The sequence below is a fragment of the Canis lupus genome, chromosome 6 (genome assembly GCF_011100685.1).
Source record: "Canis lupus familiaris isolate Mischka breed German Shepherd chromosome 6, alternate assembly UU_Cfam_GSD_1.0, whole genome shotgun sequence".
Taxonomy (NCBI): domain Eukaryota; kingdom Metazoa; phylum Chordata; class Mammalia; order Carnivora; family Canidae; genus Canis; species Canis lupus.
Window position 1 is genome coordinate 50107282 of NC_049227.1, and position 19167 is coordinate 50126448.

At 43.9% G+C, this 19167-nt stretch overlaps 1 protein-coding gene across 11 annotated transcripts in view; it reads right to left on the bottom strand.

The window, feature by feature from the left end:
- Positions 1 to 19167, bottom strand: part of CDC14A (cell division cycle 14A) — a 292061-nt gene extending 272894 nt beyond the window's left edge. For 8 of the 11 annotated variants that reach the window (XR_005361147.1, XR_005361148.1, XR_005361146.1 and 5 more), the window contains exons 1-2: positions 13523 to 13769; positions 11721 to 11811 (exon numbers count right to left, since the gene is read on the bottom strand). Coding sequence is in view for 6 of the 11 variants with exons in the window: in XM_038541205.1 (XP_038397133.1) it covers positions 11721 to 11811; positions 13523 to 13754 (323 nt within the window). In the remaining 5 variants the exon portion in view is untranslated. Of the gene's footprint in view, positions 1 to 11720; positions 11812 to 12470; positions 12623 to 13522; positions 13770 to 18645; positions 18684 to 19021 lie in introns of those variants that run through there. The other 3 variants (XM_038541207.1, XM_038541208.1, XM_038541206.1) reach the window with 3 other exon arrangements.

Consider the following 19167-nt stretch of genomic DNA (forward strand, 5'->3'; position numbering starts at 1 on the left):
TAATCCTTCTAAACTATATACCAGATTAATGTGGGAGAAATACCAGATATCACATTTTATTAGCTTTGGGCACATAATTAGACAAAATTCACAAAATGACCTAAGAAGTAAAGGCAGTAAAGGGGATAGAAAATAGCAGGATTAACCCACCTCTGTATTGCAAGGAAAGGTCTAGAGGGCAGCCTCATCAGCCACCCTTTAGCCTGACCAGTTTGCTCCCAGAAGTAACCCCTACTCTAAAAAGACTCATCCAGACTATACATCACCCCAAATCTTTTTGTCCTAGGAGCCCCTTCAGTTCTGAGAGTTTTGCCACATTAAAATCATCCTAAGCCTTTACTTTTGGGTTTTGTAGAGCTGCAGGCAATCTGTTGCAGGGCTTATAAAACAAAGCACAATGTCTGACCCTAGTGAGGGTCAATCAGAACAGGGGGTGCCTGGGTGGCTCAGTCTGTTAAGCGTCTGCCTTCAGCTCAAGTCCTGATCTCAGGGTCCTGGGATCAAGCCTCACATCAAGCCCCACATCGAGCCCCACATCCAGTTCCCTGCTCAGCGGGGAGTCTGCTTCTCCCTCTTCCTGCCACTCTCCCTGCTTATACTCTCTGGCTCGCTCTGTCAAATAAATAAAATCTTAAAAAAAAAGAAGAAAAGAAAAGAAAAAAAAAGAAAGAAAAGAAAAGAAAGGTACTATTTTACAAGCCCACCACTCACAGCTTCCTAAAAAAGACCTTTTTATCTCACATTTAGAAAAAAAAATGTTTTTTTAAGATTTCAGATTAATTCAGCTGCAGAGAATCAATAATTGATACTAGGACTAATGTAAATGCTGTATTAATACTGTACCCTCTTAAAAGAAAAATATGTATAAAATAAGAAATTAGTTATTTGGGGTGCCTGGGTGGCACTCAATTAAACAATTGAGCTCAATTAAACATCTGATTCTTGATTTTGGCTCAGGTCATGATCTCAGGATTGTGAGACCAAGCCCCATGCATAGAGCCTGCTTAAGATGCTCTCACTCCCTCTCCCTCTGCCCCTAACCCTCTCTCTCCCTCTGAAAGAAATAAGAGAATGAAAGAAAAGAAGGAAGTAGGAAGGAAGAAAAAAGAAAGAAAGAGCAGTTATTCAAGGATCCCCAATTCAGAAATCTCAATCTCAATCTCAATCTGGAATAAAAATAAGAATTACAAGTAAACCAAAAAACAAAGTCATAAGTTTCTTCTAAAGCCTGCTACAAACTCATGCCCTTTAGCTATGTTTGTGAGAGAGTCCCACTCTCTCAGGGCAGAGTCTATTTAGTCTTATTTTGTACCAAAGGCTAATAAGGTATGATGTCTGGTTTCTAAACCCATAGTATAAAAAATAATAATAATAAAATAATTAATAAATAAATAAATAAATAAATAAATAAATAAACCCATAGTATGTTAGACCTATCAGACAGACTGTAGGGAGGAGGCAGCTATTAGGGGCTGCTTTACCAAAAGAAATGTAAAAAACTAACCCAACAGCAAGCTGCACCTAAAACATACTCAACTCCTAGTAGATAGCCACTGACAAAAACTGACTAAATCACCACCACTAAAAGTTGACAACAAGATGTTTAACTAACAGGAACCATCTGCTACATAAGCAGAGAGCCCCTCATTCCTTAGGAGCAGCTAAAACCATCCCTGAATTACAGTGAAACTGTACAACCAATGAACTTATAATAATAGAGTCTGAGTATTACAGAAAAAAAAAAAAGCAAATCGTAAGCAGTAAACTCTTCAAGGAGGCAGAAATGTAGATTCCTCCTAGAAAGGTTCCACAAATTCTAAAACTGCTTTCATATTTCAAGATGTGACGTCCCAACTCTTTGTAAGAGCTGCCCCACTGGAATGCCACATTCCCAGTCACAACCAGATAAATGTATTACAAGAGTGTATCCATCAAGAACAAACGTAAAATAAACCATCTTTTCTGGTTCTCTAAAAGAAAATTCAATTTTATAGCAAAAGAACAAGTCCAAACTAGAAAATTCTTCAATTCATCAATAGGATGTGAACACCTTTAAGACCAAAATGTTAAATGTATAAATTAATAAGTGAAACATTTTATTCAGGGGTGACTGGGTGGCTCAGTTGGTTAAGCGTCTGCCTTCAGCTCAGGTCACGATCTCAGGGTCCTGGGATGGAGGCCCACATCCCTGCTGAGCAGGGAGTCTGCTTCTTCCTCTCCCTCTCCCTCTGCCCCTGCCCACTGCTCTTTGTCTCTCTCTCTCTCTCTCAAATAACTATAATCTTTAAGAAAAATTTATTCAAAAACCTATAGTTCACACAACTATTTCCTATTAAGGAATTCACTGTTGATTACAAATAAACTATAATCATTTACTCAATGTTTCCAAGTTGTGAGGACTGGGAATAATACATACTTTCTATAAATAAGGTGATTTTTTGATGGTTATCATTCAACATCTGATTCTTTGGTAGTCCTGAAAGTATTTAGATGCTTAACAAAACCAAAGGATTTTTTTAGGTAAGTTAAAACTAAAGCTCAAAAAAAAAGGTTTTTAAAGAAACAATGAATTTGACACTTAAGCTTAGAAAGTCCAGTTCAAATCAGGGAGTCAGAAAGGAACTTAAGATCAACACCCCAGCCACCTTCAAAGATTTAAACAAGTAAATATCTAAAAATCCTGGGCAGGGGCAGCCCCAGTGGCTCAGCAGTTTAGCGCTACCTTTGGTCCGGGGCAGATCCTGGAGATGGGGGGGATCGAGTCCCACGTCGGGCTCCCTGCATGGAGTCTGCTTCTCCCTCTGCCTGTGTGTGTCTCTGCCTCTCTCTCTCTCTCTCTCTCTGTCTGTCTCTCATGAATAAATAAATAAAATCTTTAAAAAATAAAAATAAATAAAAAAATAAGTAAAAAATAAAAATCCTAGGCAGGCACTCTGTTTTCTCCTCAAAGATCACAAAAGACAAAGACTCCTCTTTTACTTTCATTATAAACCTCCCTTTTTACTTCCTTTCCCCATCCCCAAAATAAAACCAGGCAATAGAAAGGCAAGCCCTCCTGATTTACACACATTGCCCACTTTACATTGTCACTTTGTCCCAGTCACCCAGGCCGAAAACCTTGAATTTACCTTCAATTCCTCACCCCCCTCTCCCCAATCTGATCAATCCCAAATACAATCAATCCATCCCTTCTAGCTTCTCTGCCCCACCCCCACCCCATCTAGCCTTTCTGTTCCCACTGCTACAACCCTAGTCCAGTCCTGCACAGCCCAGACCCCCACCTCCCAGCCTAACCCAGAGCTCTGACCAGCCTCTATGCCCTTCTAAACCAGCTCAACCTGGGTCGAAACAACTTGCCACAATCCAGTGCCCAACTGTATATCCACACTCCCCTGGGACCTCTCTGCATTCAAATATTTTGCCTCACCTAACAGAATCCTGCCAAACCCAAACACTGAAATCTCTATTTTCTTTCCTTCCTCTTTCATTCACTCACTCAATTCATTCCCTCAGCTAAAATTTCTTGAGCACCAGCTCTACGTCAGGTAGCACGCTGGGTTAGAGGGATACAATGGCAAGCAAAAACAGGTAGTACTTGTCCTCACAGAGATGATAAAATACACTTTGCTCTTCCACCACCTTTCAAAAGTTAGTTCAAACATCACTCTATGAAGTCTTTATCACCTTGGGCAGGAATAACCTCTGTGTTTCTTGGATTCCTAACACATACCTTTGCAACTTTTGTCACATATTGCCCTTCACTGTATTGTATCCACTGCCATCTTTATGTATCTGTGCACACCCCACCCCTACCCCCCCGGCAAGGCTTTAGCACAGAGCTGCACACCAAAATCTATCCCACCTAAATGGTAGTTTCTTCTCCAGCAATTTTCAACCACTTCTAAGGTTTAAGTTTTGCTCTTTTCACTTCCTATGAACATGTGTCAAGGGTCTTTTTTTTTTTTTTTAAGTACAAAGGTGTATTAAGCTGTGGGTAAGCAAAAGTCATTTGCTTTGGCCTTTGGAATGTGTTTATGAACTTACAAATGAGAACATCTGATGTCTTAGGAATCTACTTCAAACAAAATAACGAAGCCGCCCCATGGTGACTTGGCACAGAAAGACTTGGACGGCAGACAGCTCCCCACTGGACACTCCTACAACCCATTTGGATCTGTCTGTCAGGCTGCCTGATTAAGACCAGCACAGTTAGTTTTAACTGAGTCCTTAGCACCTTGGTTAAATTTTATGTTTTTGTGAGGCTCATCTCAAGCAAACTGAAAGAACTGAATAATAATTTGTCCTTATGATGGTTAGAGACAGACTACCCACTATGAATGCCTAAATAGGTCAATATAGTTTTGTTTTGTTTTTTTAGATTTTATTTATTTATTCATGAGAGAAGACAGAGAGAGAGAGAGGCAGAGACACAGGCAGAAGGAGAAGCAGGCTCCATGCAGGGAGCCCAAAGTGGGACTCGATCCCGGGACTCCAGTATCACACCCTGGGCCAAAGGCAGGCGCTAAACCGCTGAGCCACCCAGGCGTCCCCAAAATAGTATTTTTTTAATGATTTATTTATTTATTCTAGAGAGAGAGAAAGCAATGAGGAGGAGCACAGGGAAAAAGACGACTCAAGCAGACTCCACATTGAGTATGGATCGCAACATAGGGCTCGATCCTACGACCCTGAGATCACAACCTGAGCTGAAACCAAAAGTCAGCCACCCAACTAACTATGCCACCGAGGTGCCTTAAAACAGCAAGGATTTAAATAAATCAATACCTAGAAAGTAAAATTTGACTCTAGTAGGTCACTGAATTTAGAATTGGCTGGTTAGTATATACACAGAAATCTGTATTTCCTCATCACATATAATATGCAGTACTGTTAGTTACATATACATACATATTTACACCTAAAACTCATGTATTCAAAACAGAGGATAAAAAAAAAAGTGGCCCTGAATAATGCTGGGTTATTTTTGCAAGGTTAGGATGGAAGAAAGAAAGGGAGAAGTGTAAACATATCATCTTTTAAAGCTAAAAAGGTTTCTGAGTTTTTAGAAGAATTCTATGCAGAAACTATCATATATTAAGTTATACCAGTTAAGAAGCAAGAACATTTCCCTAGACAGCCTGCAAAAGTTTTCCCAAGCTGGGCTTCTTTTGTTTTCAACCATCCTATTAATATATAATGAGAATTAATTCAATATCTTTTCTTTTTCTTTCTTTTTTCAGTAGTCCACTGAAAAGATTAAAAAAAAAAAAATTACACCCACAAAGTGGAAAAAAACATTTTCATTCCCATATAGGGCCTAGATATAAAGTTGGTGCACACACCATCAGAGGCACATTTCTTACCAAAGCCATCACCATCCAACTTAGAAGAGCCAAGCATGCCAGGGAGGGATGAAGCTGTTGTGCACCCTCCCCACCAGCCTCCAGCTCAAAACAATGGGAACTTGCTGGAAGCATAAAAGCATGAACTCTAGGACCAATACCCATGACTTGAATCCCAGCTCAACAACTTAACTCCTAGCTCAATGACCTTGGGTTCTGCTTTCCCTCTGAGCCTTAGCTTCCTCATCTGTAAAGTGGTAATGATAATGGCACCTAACTCCTAAGGTTGTTCTGAAGACTTGAGCTAATGTGTACAAAGCTATAAATGTACACTGTTTTTATGATTTGACTTTTATTCCCATGGGGAAGTTTTTCTCCAAATTCAACTATATCTCCTCTTATGTCATTATCATTGCAATTTATGGGAGCTGGAATACCAAATGATAGCCCTAAGACTCTCTAAGATCATATATTTGTCTATGTGTCCACGTCCATAAATGGCATTAGGCTTTCCATTAAATAAACCTACTTGCCAGATATTAAAAATTTTTGAGAGAGAGAGAGAGAGCAAGCTGGAGGGGCAGAGGAAGAGGAGAGAAACTCAAACTGAGTCCCTGCTGAGCCCGGAGCCTGATTCGGGGCTCCATCTCATGACCCTGAGATCACAACATGAGCTGAAATCAAGAGTCAGCCGCCCAACAGACTGTACCACCCAGGCGGCCCTACCAAATATTAACTTGAAAACAAAAAATTGAATAAAAAGGCTTTCTTCTCACTCAAATACTCCATTCCCACAAATATTTCCAGGCAAGGGAAGTTTTTTTCTGTATTTCTCTCAAAGATGTCCTAGGTTCACATTCTGACTCACATCTATTCTATAGACTATAAAGGAAATCATCCTTTTATATACTATTTTCCAAGAATTTCTGTTTGTATTGATGTCAGGGTGCTTTAATAAAGTTTAAGTGAAATTGAACATTTGTTTAAATTATTTAAATCTTTAATTTAGCTAATTAGTCCTCATTAAGGCTGCTCCTTCTTTTATGCTAAAACATTTGGTGAAATGCTTTGAGTCACTTCAGAAACTGCTTAATATTCAGTCCCCAGAGTATGTCCGTGAAAAGTTCTCTCCTGCATTCTCAATACCTTCCCTTTGCAAACATAAGGAGAGAAGCGATGAATATGGACAAGGCTGAAAATGAAGACCCTCTACACTCTTCACAGCAAACTGCCTCTCCATGCATTAATGTCCAACCCTATTCCCATCATCATAGTCAAGAGGAGCACACAAAGGTTATAACAAATAACATATTTCATTTTGCTAACTTTTGAGCCAAAAAACTTGAGCCAAGTTATAAAAAAAAGTAAGCCTCTATTTGAATTACAGGGCCCAATTCCAAAACCAAAGAATTAGCCTTTCTGGAGAGTTGCGCGTAATTTGTAGCTTAATCAAATACAGATAAATCTTTGAAAGGCTCTCTTTCTATGGGGCTGTTTTTGTCCTACCAGTGTGTTAGCCTATACTCTGATTTTAATTCTGGTCTGTGAAATCATAACCCAAAGACAAATGTATGGCTTTCTTATCAACCACATTTTACTAAAACTGTTCAGCCCTTTATATTAATGTGACAAATTCTGTTTGAAAATCAAACAGAAAATTCAGACTTTCATTTCTAATAAATAGCCTCACCTCATGGGGCCATGTTGCTAAGTTTTCTCCACTGGCTTCTCAGAAGGTTGCCATTTCAATCATGGTACACGCTATCATCCTCTTAGAACTAACTAAACAACTGCACAAAACAGCTGCGTCCAGAGTACCCACAGCCTAATATTTAAAGAGTCTACTTCCTGATTCAAAAATAATAGTTGCATTTCCAAGGTGATAATTTAGCCAGACAGGCAGCATTTCATTTATATGTTTAGCGAGTAAGTACACAGTCACAAGGCTGTACAAGGCCTGTGTGATAATACATGTAAACATACTCCTTTCCTTAGAGATGTGTACATTATGATTTGACAGTCAAGATTTTTCTCGCCACAAGACACCCTTCAAAGGTTGAACACAGGGGCTTCCAGGGGCTCTGCAGAACCTCTCATCCTACACTGCCCAAAGAAGTAGGGCTGACAAGATGGATTCCTCCCCCTTTCTTCTCTCTCTCCACCCATTTGTCCACCTCTCTGTTTCTTCCTCCTTCTCTTGTTCCTCTCTTCCTAGCCCTGCCTGTGAAATACAGACCTTTATAGCTTCTCTTTCTTCCCCCAATCACATCATTCTCACAGCTTTCTCAACCCTTTGTTGAAAACCCTCCAAATTTAAGAACTTCAAGTCTAAGTGGTGTCCCTTAAATTCCCTAAACTCAACCTGACCAAAATAGAATGGCTGATGTCTCTACTAATGCCACTTCTTCCGCCCAACCTACTTCTTGTTCAATTAACGGGCCCAGCAGGCTCACTAGGACCCAGGCAGGCTGTCTTAAGGACTTCTTTGTGTCCTCTTTTTCCTCATCACCCCCCAACCCACCCACCTGATCTGCTGCCAATCACATGGATCCATATCTCTTCTTTCCACCACCATTGCCACCAAGCCTAATCTAGGTACCTATTTCTTCCCCTTGAATATTCCAGAATTTTTCTAAGTGGGAGGCTATTTCCACCATAACCCATCTTAAACAATGCTATCGTATTAACTTTTTAAGCGAAGGTGTACGTACTCCAGAACTAGCGGGCCCGGTTTCAAATTCCAGCTCTGCTATGTCTTCATTGTGTGACCTTGGGCAAGTTACCTAACCTCTCTGTACCCTAACTCTCATCATCTCTGTACACTAAGGATGGTAAGAGTACTGGCCTCATAGAATTGTTGCAAAAAATAAAATGAATTAATGATTAATAGTAGTGGGGCACCTAGAACAGAACCTAGCTTACATTTAAACACTCAACAGGGATCCCTGGGTGGCGCAGCGGTTTGGCGCCTGCCTTTGGCCTAGGGCGCGATCCTGGAGACCTAGGATCGATTCCCACGTCGGGCTCCCGGTGCATGGAGCCTGCTTCTCTCTGCCTGTGTCTCTGCCTCTCTTTCTCTCTCTGTGACTATCATAAATAAATAAAAATTTATTAAAAAATAAAAAATAAAAAATAAACACTCAACAAATGTTTCGCATTACTTCCAGTTAGCCCAAATTCAGCCATACCATGGACTGCCCCAAAACCCACAGAAGAGGGGATCCCTGGGTGGCTCAGCAGTTGAGCACCTGCCTTTGGCCCAGGGCATGATCCTGGAGACCCAGGATTGAGTCCCGCGTTGGGCTCCCTGCTTGGAGCCTGCTTCTCCCTATACCTGTGTCTCTGCCTCTCTTTGTCTCTCTGTGTGTGTCTCTCATGAATAAATAAATAAAATCTTTAAAAAAAAAAAAAAACCCGCAGAAGAGTCCAACAGCAGACAATGAAACTGCGGATCCCCACCCTAGCATTCAATCTGCATCCCAACTGACATTTCAACTTCATATTGCACATCCCTCAGAGACCTGCAAACATACCAGGCAAACTGGGGGACGTACTATTATTCCCTGAAGCCACTCTGGAGCCTCCTTCCTCTTCCTTGCTGTTCTTGCTTCTGGGATTTCTCCTCTCATCTCTCTGCCTAAAAACGTTAACCATCCTTCAAACCAACTATAACTCCTCTATGAAGCCTTTTCTGAACACTTCAACCAAATGTGCTCCCAACTGCCTGGGACTCCTCTTAGCACAGGAGCTCTGTTAACCTGAAGACAGTTCTCCTTCTGTACCTCTCTGTGCCCTGCTGTCATTCTCCCTACAGGTTTGCAGCTTCTTGAAGGTATTACATGCATTCATTGTCATCGTATTCTCCAGCACCTAGCCATGTGGAATATGCTGGTGTCACAAAAAAGATGGAATGATGGCTAATCAGAAGCACAGCCACTGCTGTGGGATGGTAGCTGGGCAAGTCCTAACCAAAAGAAGCATATGTTCTGCCCAGACTGGAGTCCTCTCCATAGTTTCAAATGATGTCAAAACTCACAGTAGAAATGGGATGGTCTCTCCAGCAAGTCTCTCTTTATAAGACACCAGAAATACAGTAGAGTCAATATAAGAGGAATGTGATTTTTTTTTAATATTTTTTTCTTTATTTATTTATGATAGTCACAGAGAGAGAGAGAGAGAGGCAGAGACACAGGCAGAGAGAGAAGCAGGCTCCATGCACCGGGAGCCCGACATGGGATTCGATCCCGGGTCTCCAGGATCGCGCCCTGGGCCAAAGGCAGGCGCCAAACCGCTGCGCCACCCAGGGATCCCGAGGAATGTGATTTTTGTCACGTTTGGTCACCCTATCCTAAAACATCAACATTAAAATACACAGAAACTGTTGCTCACATATCAATACTACAATCAGAAAACCATTGAGCAACTGTATTTAGTGGCTAAATGTAATTTCCTGCTAGATCTACTATTTAGCCAACCCTGAAGAAGCAACTTAGACTTCAATGACGGAAGCTTGTTCCGTGACATATTAACAGCCTCTGGCATGTCCGTCACTGCCGAATGGGACATAATGACACGTACACAGTCCCTCCCCTCAGACTCACAAGAGGTCCCCAAGCCCTAACCTCACAAAAAGAGAGCCACAACAATGCCCATTGCCAACAAGAGAGTGAACACTCAATAAACACTGCTAGCAGTGACATCATCCAGGTACAGGGGGGTCAGGGAGCAGGCCTCCCATTCTTCCATTCGGTCTAGGGGCAGAGCTGTAATCTGACACCAGGGATTTAGACCTCAGTGCCACAGCAACTCTGGGCATTCATAAGCAGCAGCAAAGGGTTCTTTCATTCCCACTTTGACTTTAGCCATTCAAGAAGCATCCTGCCTCCAGTACCACTAAGAGAAACGTCCTGAAGACATCAGTTTCAAGAATCCCTATGATGAAGTGACAGTTAAAGATGATTTGCCCTCAAAAGATACACTTTTAAAAATCGAGAATACTCTCACTCTTTAAATGCCTTGGCGGTACCCACAAATCCTTAGGCAGATCGGCCAAAATCCCTTTTAATGGGACAAGTCCTAGGAAGCTTACTAGAGTCACTACGGTTCACTTTACTATGTTCATTTAATTGCATGTTTGGTTAAACAACAAGAAAGTCAAATTAAATGTTTGAGTTAAAATATACTGGACTACTCTGAAACACCAGGTCTTTTAACAAGAACACAATCAAGTCAATTCAGCCTTCTTATTCCTTATTATCTGCCCCTTTTATTGAGTAGATTTATCTCTCTTTAATTAAATTTTTATTGCCCTTAAAGTATTAAGATATCTTTTTCCTGTAAACTAATTGCCTTTCACAGAAAGCAGTTCCCTATTCTTGATTTGACACTCTCAAATCCTAATCCCACAGAGGTAAAGTAACCAAAGGCCATCAGCACTCCCATACCACTTCCTCCAAGACAAAGAAAGTAAGTCTCTAAAGCCTGGGGCACCCAAATGGAACAACTCAATTTCTCACACAGGTAAAACCTTACTCATACATATGACTTGGGTACAGCTACCTCCAGCTAAGCATGTCCCACTTTCCAAAAACGAGCTGCAGACACAAAAACATCCTGTGAGACAACAGAAGCCTTGTGAACTGTAAAGCTGAAGCACCTGTAACACGCACACTTCCCTGTACTCTGTGGGTGCTCCGTAAATACTCGCAGGCTGATTCACAGGCCAATTACAGAGTCTAGCAAGGAGTCTCCCTGGTCCTACTCTGGGGAGTGTTGGGTATCTAGGGTTGCATCTGGTGGTGGAGGCAGGAAGAGCTAATAGAGACAAAGGTCTAAAAGGACTGGGATGCTGACAGGTTCACATTATGTTGACTTCCCCCCAACCCTCCCCAGGTATCTAAATCTTCTAAAAAAAAAAAGAGTAGCTGAAGGGGAGGGGGGGTGGTTAACTGGGTGACAGCCACTGAGGGGAGCACTTGATGGGATGAGCACGGGGTGTTATACTATATGTTGGCAAATCCAACTTCAATAAAAACAAATGGATAAAGGGCAGCCTGGGTGGCTCAGCGGTGTAGCGCCGCCTTGGGCCCAGGGCGTGACCCTGGAGACCCGGGATAGAGTCCCACGGCGGGCTCCTGATATGGAGCCTGCTTCTCCCTCAGCCTGTGTCTCTGTCTCTGCCTCTCTCTCTCTCTCTGTGTGTGTGTGTGTGTGTGTGTGTGTCTCAAATAAATAAATAAAATCTTAAAAACAAAAAAAAAGGTATTGTTACTTGCACCAATGGGGGGAAGTGAATAAAACTGCCATAAAGGTGCACAGAGTTCCCTCACCAGAGAGCCAACAAACTGAAAGGTCGAGAAAAAAAAAATAGAAACTTACTTTTCATAGACCAGCTCCTCATCGATGGAGAAATAGTGGGTATTTACTGTGCTTTTTGGTCTATTCCTTAAAGTAGCAAAATATAACCGATCTGAAAGAGAAGTTTAAAAGACGGGAGAAACATGAGACGCAGGGAAGCTGAACGGGGAGAGTGGTGAGAACACACGAAAGGTCAAAATAATGACTGCTTCCCCATTATTTAAAGCCCCCCATTAGCACGTGGAATTCCTGCGGAGACCTGGTCGCTCGCAGAGACCAGGGACCCAAGAGCAGGACAGGGGGGCAAGATCGGGACTAGGCGAGGCGCCCGGCGGGGCGGGGGCGGGGGCGGGGGCGAGGGGGGGGGCGCCGGAGCTGGGGGCACCCGGGGAACTGGGGGTGCAAGTCCGGCTCGGAAATCTCCAGACCTCAGCAGCTACAAAAGGGGAAGAGAGAGGGGAGCCTGCAGCTCCGAAGACCTCAAGAAGAGGAAGGGGCGGGGGGGGGGGAGGGAGAGACAGGGCGGGGGACTGGGGGGGGGGGGCGCCCCGAAAGGCGAGGCGAGAGCTGGCCCAAGAAGACCGAAAAAGCGAGCGGGAGCAGGACCCCAGCGGCTGCGGGCGACTGAGCCCGGGACGGCGCCGTCCCACCCCCGGCGGGAGCCCCCTGCGGAGCCGCGGCGGGAGCCGGGCGCGCGGGCAGCGCGGCAGGGAGGCGGGGGTCCCGGGGCGGGACCGGGGCGGCGGGGCCGGGCGGCGCGGCGGGGCTCACCTTTCATGAACTCGCAAGCCCCGATTAGTTCCCCTGAGTCCGCTGCCATCTTAAGCGAGATGCGCGCGGCAGGGCTGGGTCGCGGCCGGCTGCGCTCCCCCGCCCCCGGGGGCTCCCCCGCTGCCCGGGCGCCGGGGGGCTCGCAGTGCCGAGCGCCGAGCCCGCCCGCCCGAGTCGGCGGAGGCGGCCGGGGGCTCAGCGCGCCGGGCGCCCCGGGGACATTCCGCGGGGAGCCCGCGCCCGCTCGGCTCCGGGCGCACACGCCCCGGGCTGTGGCCGCTCCGCCGCGGCCCCGGCTGCTGAGGCTGCTCCGCCGCCGCCGCCGCGCCAGGGGAACGCAGACCGGCTCTTCCCCGCGCTGCCAGCGCGCTCATGGAGGAGGAGACGGCCGGCCCCGAGCGCGCCCGCGGCGACCCGTGCGGCAGCGGGCAGGACCCGGCGCCCGCGGGCCGGCAGCAGCGGCTCGGGCTCCTCCTCCTCCGCCGCCTCCGCGCGGCAGCGACTCTTCCTCCTCCTCCTCCTCCTCCTGCCCCCCCAGGTCCGCCCTCAGACCTTCCTCCCCGCCCTCCCTCGGCCCCCTCCACTTTCACGGCTCCGCGGCCATCCCTTAAAGGGACAGCCCCGCTCGGTCCGCCAGCGGGCCCCGCGCCCCGGTTACCAGGCGCCCGGCGGGTCACCGGGAGCCGGTTGCTAAGGCTTTGTTGCCGTCCACCAATTGCCGTGCAGGAGACGGGGCCCTGGGCCCAGGGGGGCCGGGCGGGGCCTCCGGGCCAGAAACTTATGAATGAGCCCGCGGAGCTGGGAGTGGAGGTGCGCCGGCGCCCCCGCCTGGGCCGCGGTCCGCTCCCCCTGCCTCTCTTTGGGCCCCTCACCCGCCTTCTCCCAAACTCTTGCGCGTGCACCCGCGCACACCCGCGCACACGCGCGCACACTTGCAGACCGCCGACCCCCGGGCCCTGCCTCCCGCAGCAGATCTTTCAAGCACCCCCACCCCGCCACCGCCGGCACGTCCCCGGCTTTCTGAAAACGAAGAGTAAAGAAAGAAGCGCCACCTCCGAGCCCAAACGAACATGCACCGGTTTCCTCTACACGTACTGGACTTTGGTATAACTTGTGCTTTGTTCTCTTGGGGCGAAAGGTTCCCATCCGGCCCCTCGCGTCCTCTCGGGGGACCGCCACTCTGGGCGCAAAATCATCACAACTGGGCCGCCCGGGGGGGCCCGCGGCTGAGCGCCGCCTTCGGCCCAGGGCGCGATCGCGGAGCCCCGGGATCGAGTCCCGCATCGGGCTGCCCGCAGGGAGCAGGGAGCCTGCTTCCCCCTCTCTCTGCTCCTCTCTCTGGGTCTCTCTGGGTCTCAGGAATAAATAAAATCTTTTTTAAAAAACCATCACAAATGCCTGACCTTTATTTATATCGCTGGGCGCAGGAGGGGGGCGGGGGAGCGAGGCCCGGTGGGGAGGGGAGGGGAGGGGAGGGGAGGGGCAGGGACCCGGCGACACCGGGAAATCCCTCGGCGGAATCGCCCTGCGTGGTCTGAGCTCCAGCGCCGCAGGGAGCGGCTCGTCTCCAAAGAAAGGGCCCCGTCTCGTTTCGGTGAAGCCCCCCGCTCTGTTGGAACAACTTTAACGCCGGGCGCCCCGCGGCCGTGCCCAGCTGCAGGACAGTCCCTCCGATATGAAAATGGCGCTACGGCTCCAGCAGCCGAAGAGCATGCGCTGCGAGGGTGTCTCCAGACCGGGACGGGGATTGGCGCCCGCCCTGGGGAGGAAGGGGGCGCCGCGGAGGGCCGCGGGGGGGCGGGGGGGGGGCGGCCGCGGTCGGCGCGGCCCTGCCAGGGGCTCCCGGCAGCACACAACAAAGGCAAAGGTGCTTTGGGAAACCTGAGTGGCCGGGGCTGTTTAGGTCTCCCGTAAGAAAAAAAAATATATGTGTATTCTTTTAGATACTCGGGGGAAAAAAACAGTACATCTCCATTCTAATCAAACATGTTCCTGTTAAGAGTCAAAAGTAAAACCTAACATCCAAATCTTTAGGCCATATAAATTTAAAGCTGGAAGAATCATTAAGGAGCACTTCCTAGACCCTGTGCTCGCACAGCACCGTCTATATCTTCACATGAAACAAAAAAAAATCTGGAGATACGTAGATATATCCAGAGTTTTTAAAACTGTAAAAGTCTTAAAGAATAAAAAAATAAAAATAAAACTGTAAAAGTCTTGAAAGATGAATGGTAACGAGTGTCCTGTGTTGAGATGCATTCCATGTTTAACAGGCCACTGGCCATGGCTATGGAATTCTAAAGGAGGAAACATCTCAGATATGTTGTCCACATTCACACAACTTCTTGAATTTTGCCTGGTATTCCCCCGGTCTGGGGTCAACCGTCATGTTGGCCAAATCAAATTACTTTATTGAAAATTTCTAACAGATTTTACACGTGAAAGATGGAAAAGCAAAGTGAAAGAATGTCTCAACAAAGTTAACCCCTTTGTTTAGAAGCCTGCATTCATTGAGGGTAATGTTTCCAAATTTGCAGATTTAACATTCGTGTAGAATCTAAATTCATTTGCAAATTTCCTAACAACTTTCATCCCAGTACTGTATTAGAAAAATTGCGTGAAAAAAGAAGTCCTGGTTCTCATTCAACACTTAAACTTTTAATTTTACAAAGTAAATAATTAATGAAATTAACTCTAAATCTGCATTTTCAGAAAAAGCAGCTTTAATTGAACACCCTCTTGTTATTTTCTAAAACAGATTTACAAAAAGATTTCTTTCATATAATTCTCTGGCTTAGAAATTTTGATCATGAAGAGTGAACTGTGACCTGAACAAATAGAAATTCTATTTGGGGGGGGGGGGGGGATTCTGGATCCCAGAATCACCACCTGAGTCTAAGGCAAATGCTCAACCACTGAGCCACTGAGGTGTCCCAAAATTCTTAGAATTAAGAACTCAAAATTTTTTTAAAAGTTTATTTTTCTTAAAAAAAAAAAAAAAAAAAAAAAAAAAAAAAAAAAAAGTTTATTTTTCTTAACATATTTACAATATGGATATTATAATGAAATTTTAAAGACTCTAATTTTTTAATGTTGCATGAAAGAAAAATAAGTGATTATCAGTATGATCAAATCTAACCCAAAATCTGCACAATCTAAATGATATGGAAAATTCTACAAGAAAAATTGTAAACAAGCTAGTGCACACACAGCACATATCCATGTCAAGGTTCTAATGAGATCATAAAACACTTTATTCTCTCAATTATCATGAAGTCAGTGTTCCTATTGGCTGTAGTTTCATAATAAAGGCATGATTTCAGTCTATGGAGGAAGGTAACAGAAGATACTTCTTTCCAATCATCCAACTTAATAGAAGTGTTAGGAAATGACTTTTACTTTAAACAATTATAAGGAAAGATGTTTCACACATAAAGAAAATACAAAGAGAATGAAGGAAGGTAATATTATACATAGAAATTTAACAGTTACATGTAAAAGTGTCTTAACTAAAGCAGTAACTCCTTGAATACTACTTGAATCCTGTCTCTGATGCAGGAAGAGGCAGTCTGCAGACTGAGTGTGCACCTGCAGAGCCGGAAGCTCACTGCAGGAGGCAGCTCCAAAATGTGTCACCAAAATATATCTGGTTTTAATTCAGCCCCTGGAGGCTGCACTGGACACCCTTAGTCATTCTTGAACATGACACCTCTTCAAAACTGCAAAGGCAACTCCCCTGGACCACTTCTTCCTCTCAGTCTTCCCTAGGTCAAAATCCTCACTTCTTTCAACTTTTTCATAAACTACATGGCTTCAAGTCCAGTCACTTTCTTCTCCAATTTGTCTATAAAGTGTGTCCCAGAACTGAGTGCCTGATGACCTAGTATGACTAGTTCTGAGATTGGGAAACAGCACTGATAGAAGATTCAGATGAGAACAAAGGCGATGAAAAACATAAAAGAATTAAAATCTATCATTTAGCTGCAAAAAGAAGGAAAATAGTCTCTCCTGTTGGAGAAGGGCAAGGAAAAAGTTGCTTAGGCTAATCAAAGACCTTATAACTGTGATATTTATATATTCCATTCAAAGTTCCAGTTGTTAAAATATATGATTAGAACATGCTCTTTCAGTTGCTTGTTCAGTCATGATGATGTAAAATGGGCAAATAAAAAATATATATAATACATACTTTGAATTCTTTCTAAAAATTAATTTTCAGTTTAACTGTGAAACAAGGAGCCATAGAAACCTGTCCTTCTGAGTAATTTGAAATTTAAAGTAATTCGAATTGTATAAATATTTTGGTAATTCCTTGCCTGGTGCCAAAAATAATTTAAAGCAATATATATGAATATCAAAAATATGGAGATAATGTGACTCATGACATAGCTGCCCACAGATGCTAAAATCTTGGCCTAACCCAGCGATATTCTGCATCACAGTGATCACCAATGCCTGTTTAAGAACTCTGAACCAGAATGAAAGATGATAAGAACCAGGAAGGACCTGGGAGGTCAGCTAGTTCCAGTTTTCAAACAGGCTCCACAGAGCCTAAGGTAATAGAGGCCCCACCTGGGGGATGGAAGTGAAGAGTGATAGTTGAGGACGCAGGGCTCCTACAAAATATTTCACTTGTAAAAATGCTGTGGCAGATAGAGGGGGAAAAAAGAGAAGAAGAAACTGTGGTCCACAGTGACTTTCTGAAGTCACATAGCTGATTGGTGGTAGAAACAAAACCAGTATTCATTATTTGCTCTAACACCAATAATCTTTTCTCAATTTTCTCCTAACTTAGTTCATCTCACATTGTTCAGCTCATGGGTTCTTAAACTTTTAAGCTGATAAAATGTCAAGCAATGATAATGTATATGCCTAATATCTTTTCTTCAAATTTTTAGAGACAATATTGAAATAATTTAAGCTCAGAATGGGAAAATAAATGTTGCATTAGGAGACACCTGGGTGACTCAATGGTTGAGCATCTGCCTTTGGCTCAGGTCATGATCCCAGGATCCTGGGATCAGGTCCTGGGATTGAGTCCTGGGATCAGGTCCCGCATCGAGCTCCCTGCATGGAGACTACTTCTCCCTCTGCCTGTGTCTCTGCGTCTCTCTGTGTCTCTCATGAATAAATAAATAAAATCTTAAAAAGAGAGAGCTATTGCATTATCTGCCATTGCTCTTGTTATCTTATTGTCATATGGCTTCTATAAAAATCTGAATTATTTTTCCACTATTTATTAATAGTATAACCAATATTCTACAGAGCATAGTTTGAGAAATTTAGCGAACACTAAATATAAGAATTCAATAATAATCTTATCCTTGACTGATGCAGCCAGTAAAAACTGACATAGTTTTAGAAAGTGAAAGTTCCACGGCTAGGTCAATCTACTTAACATGCTCAATTTATTGTCCAATTTGTTACATTTTTCAAATAGGCTAACAACTCAATACAGTTTTAAAACTTACTGTGCTTGGGGCATCTGGGTAGCACAGTTGGTTAAAGGCTTGACTCTTGGCTGGTTAAAGGTCTGACTCAGCTCAGGTCCTGATCTCAGAATCTTGATCTCAGGGTCTTAAGATCAAGCCCCATGTGGGGTTCTACACTCAGCACAGGGTCTGCTTGGACCCTGTCTTCATCTGAATTCCACACACACACACACACACACACTCACTCTCTCTCTCATAAGTAAATAAATCTTTTTAAAATGTACATAATTTATTCATCTCATTTATTTGTCATTTCTACTCTTTTTGGAGAGGAAATAAAGAAGTGAATGTTTTTTCTCCAAAAATATATAAAATAATATTCCATGTACCACTTCTCACCCCCCTCACCACCATCTCAACTAGTACCACCCTCATGACCATCACTTTAGTGACATGTTTTGAGCTCAAGTTTACAATATTCCCTCACATGTCCATTTAATATATGTCCCTACTATACTCCGTACATGTTTCTATCAGGAAAATAATAAAAGTTAATAGTTAAGTTTCATTGAAAAATGCTGCACAGCAATTTATACCTCAGTTCTCACATCAATTCCCTGTAAGATATTATCATTATTATTCCCATTTTATGGATGAGGAAACTGCCACAAAATAGATGCTCAACAAATCTGTGAAACATGAATAGATAAATGAATAATTAAAATGTTGGGAAATGAACTCACCTGAATCACTTGAAAATGTAAAGCAGTTCCTTTGCAGCCTGGAGTCATGGAAAAAATACTGAGTTTATAATCAGAAGCTGGGTTTCAGGCTTCATTCTGTCACCAACTGTGTGTATTATCTTAGACTGTTTCCTCTGGCATTAAAAAGGGATTATAATAATTTCTAACTCATAGGAATAATAGTAGAATTAAATAAGAGTGCCATGCTGTGATGCTATTGTATAAATATTTGTTATTAATGCTAAAGCTTATTTTAAATACAAAATTATTTCCCAAATTGGATATTCACAAGCCTCAAACTATTATATTTCTTTGGATCTACATATTTTTACTTAATTTACTCCTAGCTAATAACATAAGCAAAATAGACACTCACAGAGAAGTTCTTTTTATCAACTGAGGACATCCCTACAAGGTACAAGTTAACTTTGTCTTTCATTTCTGACTGCCTGTAGACATGATATTATTTCTCGAATGTGATGGGGGCCGAGGACCCCATTCAGGCATCATCAGTGAATTCCT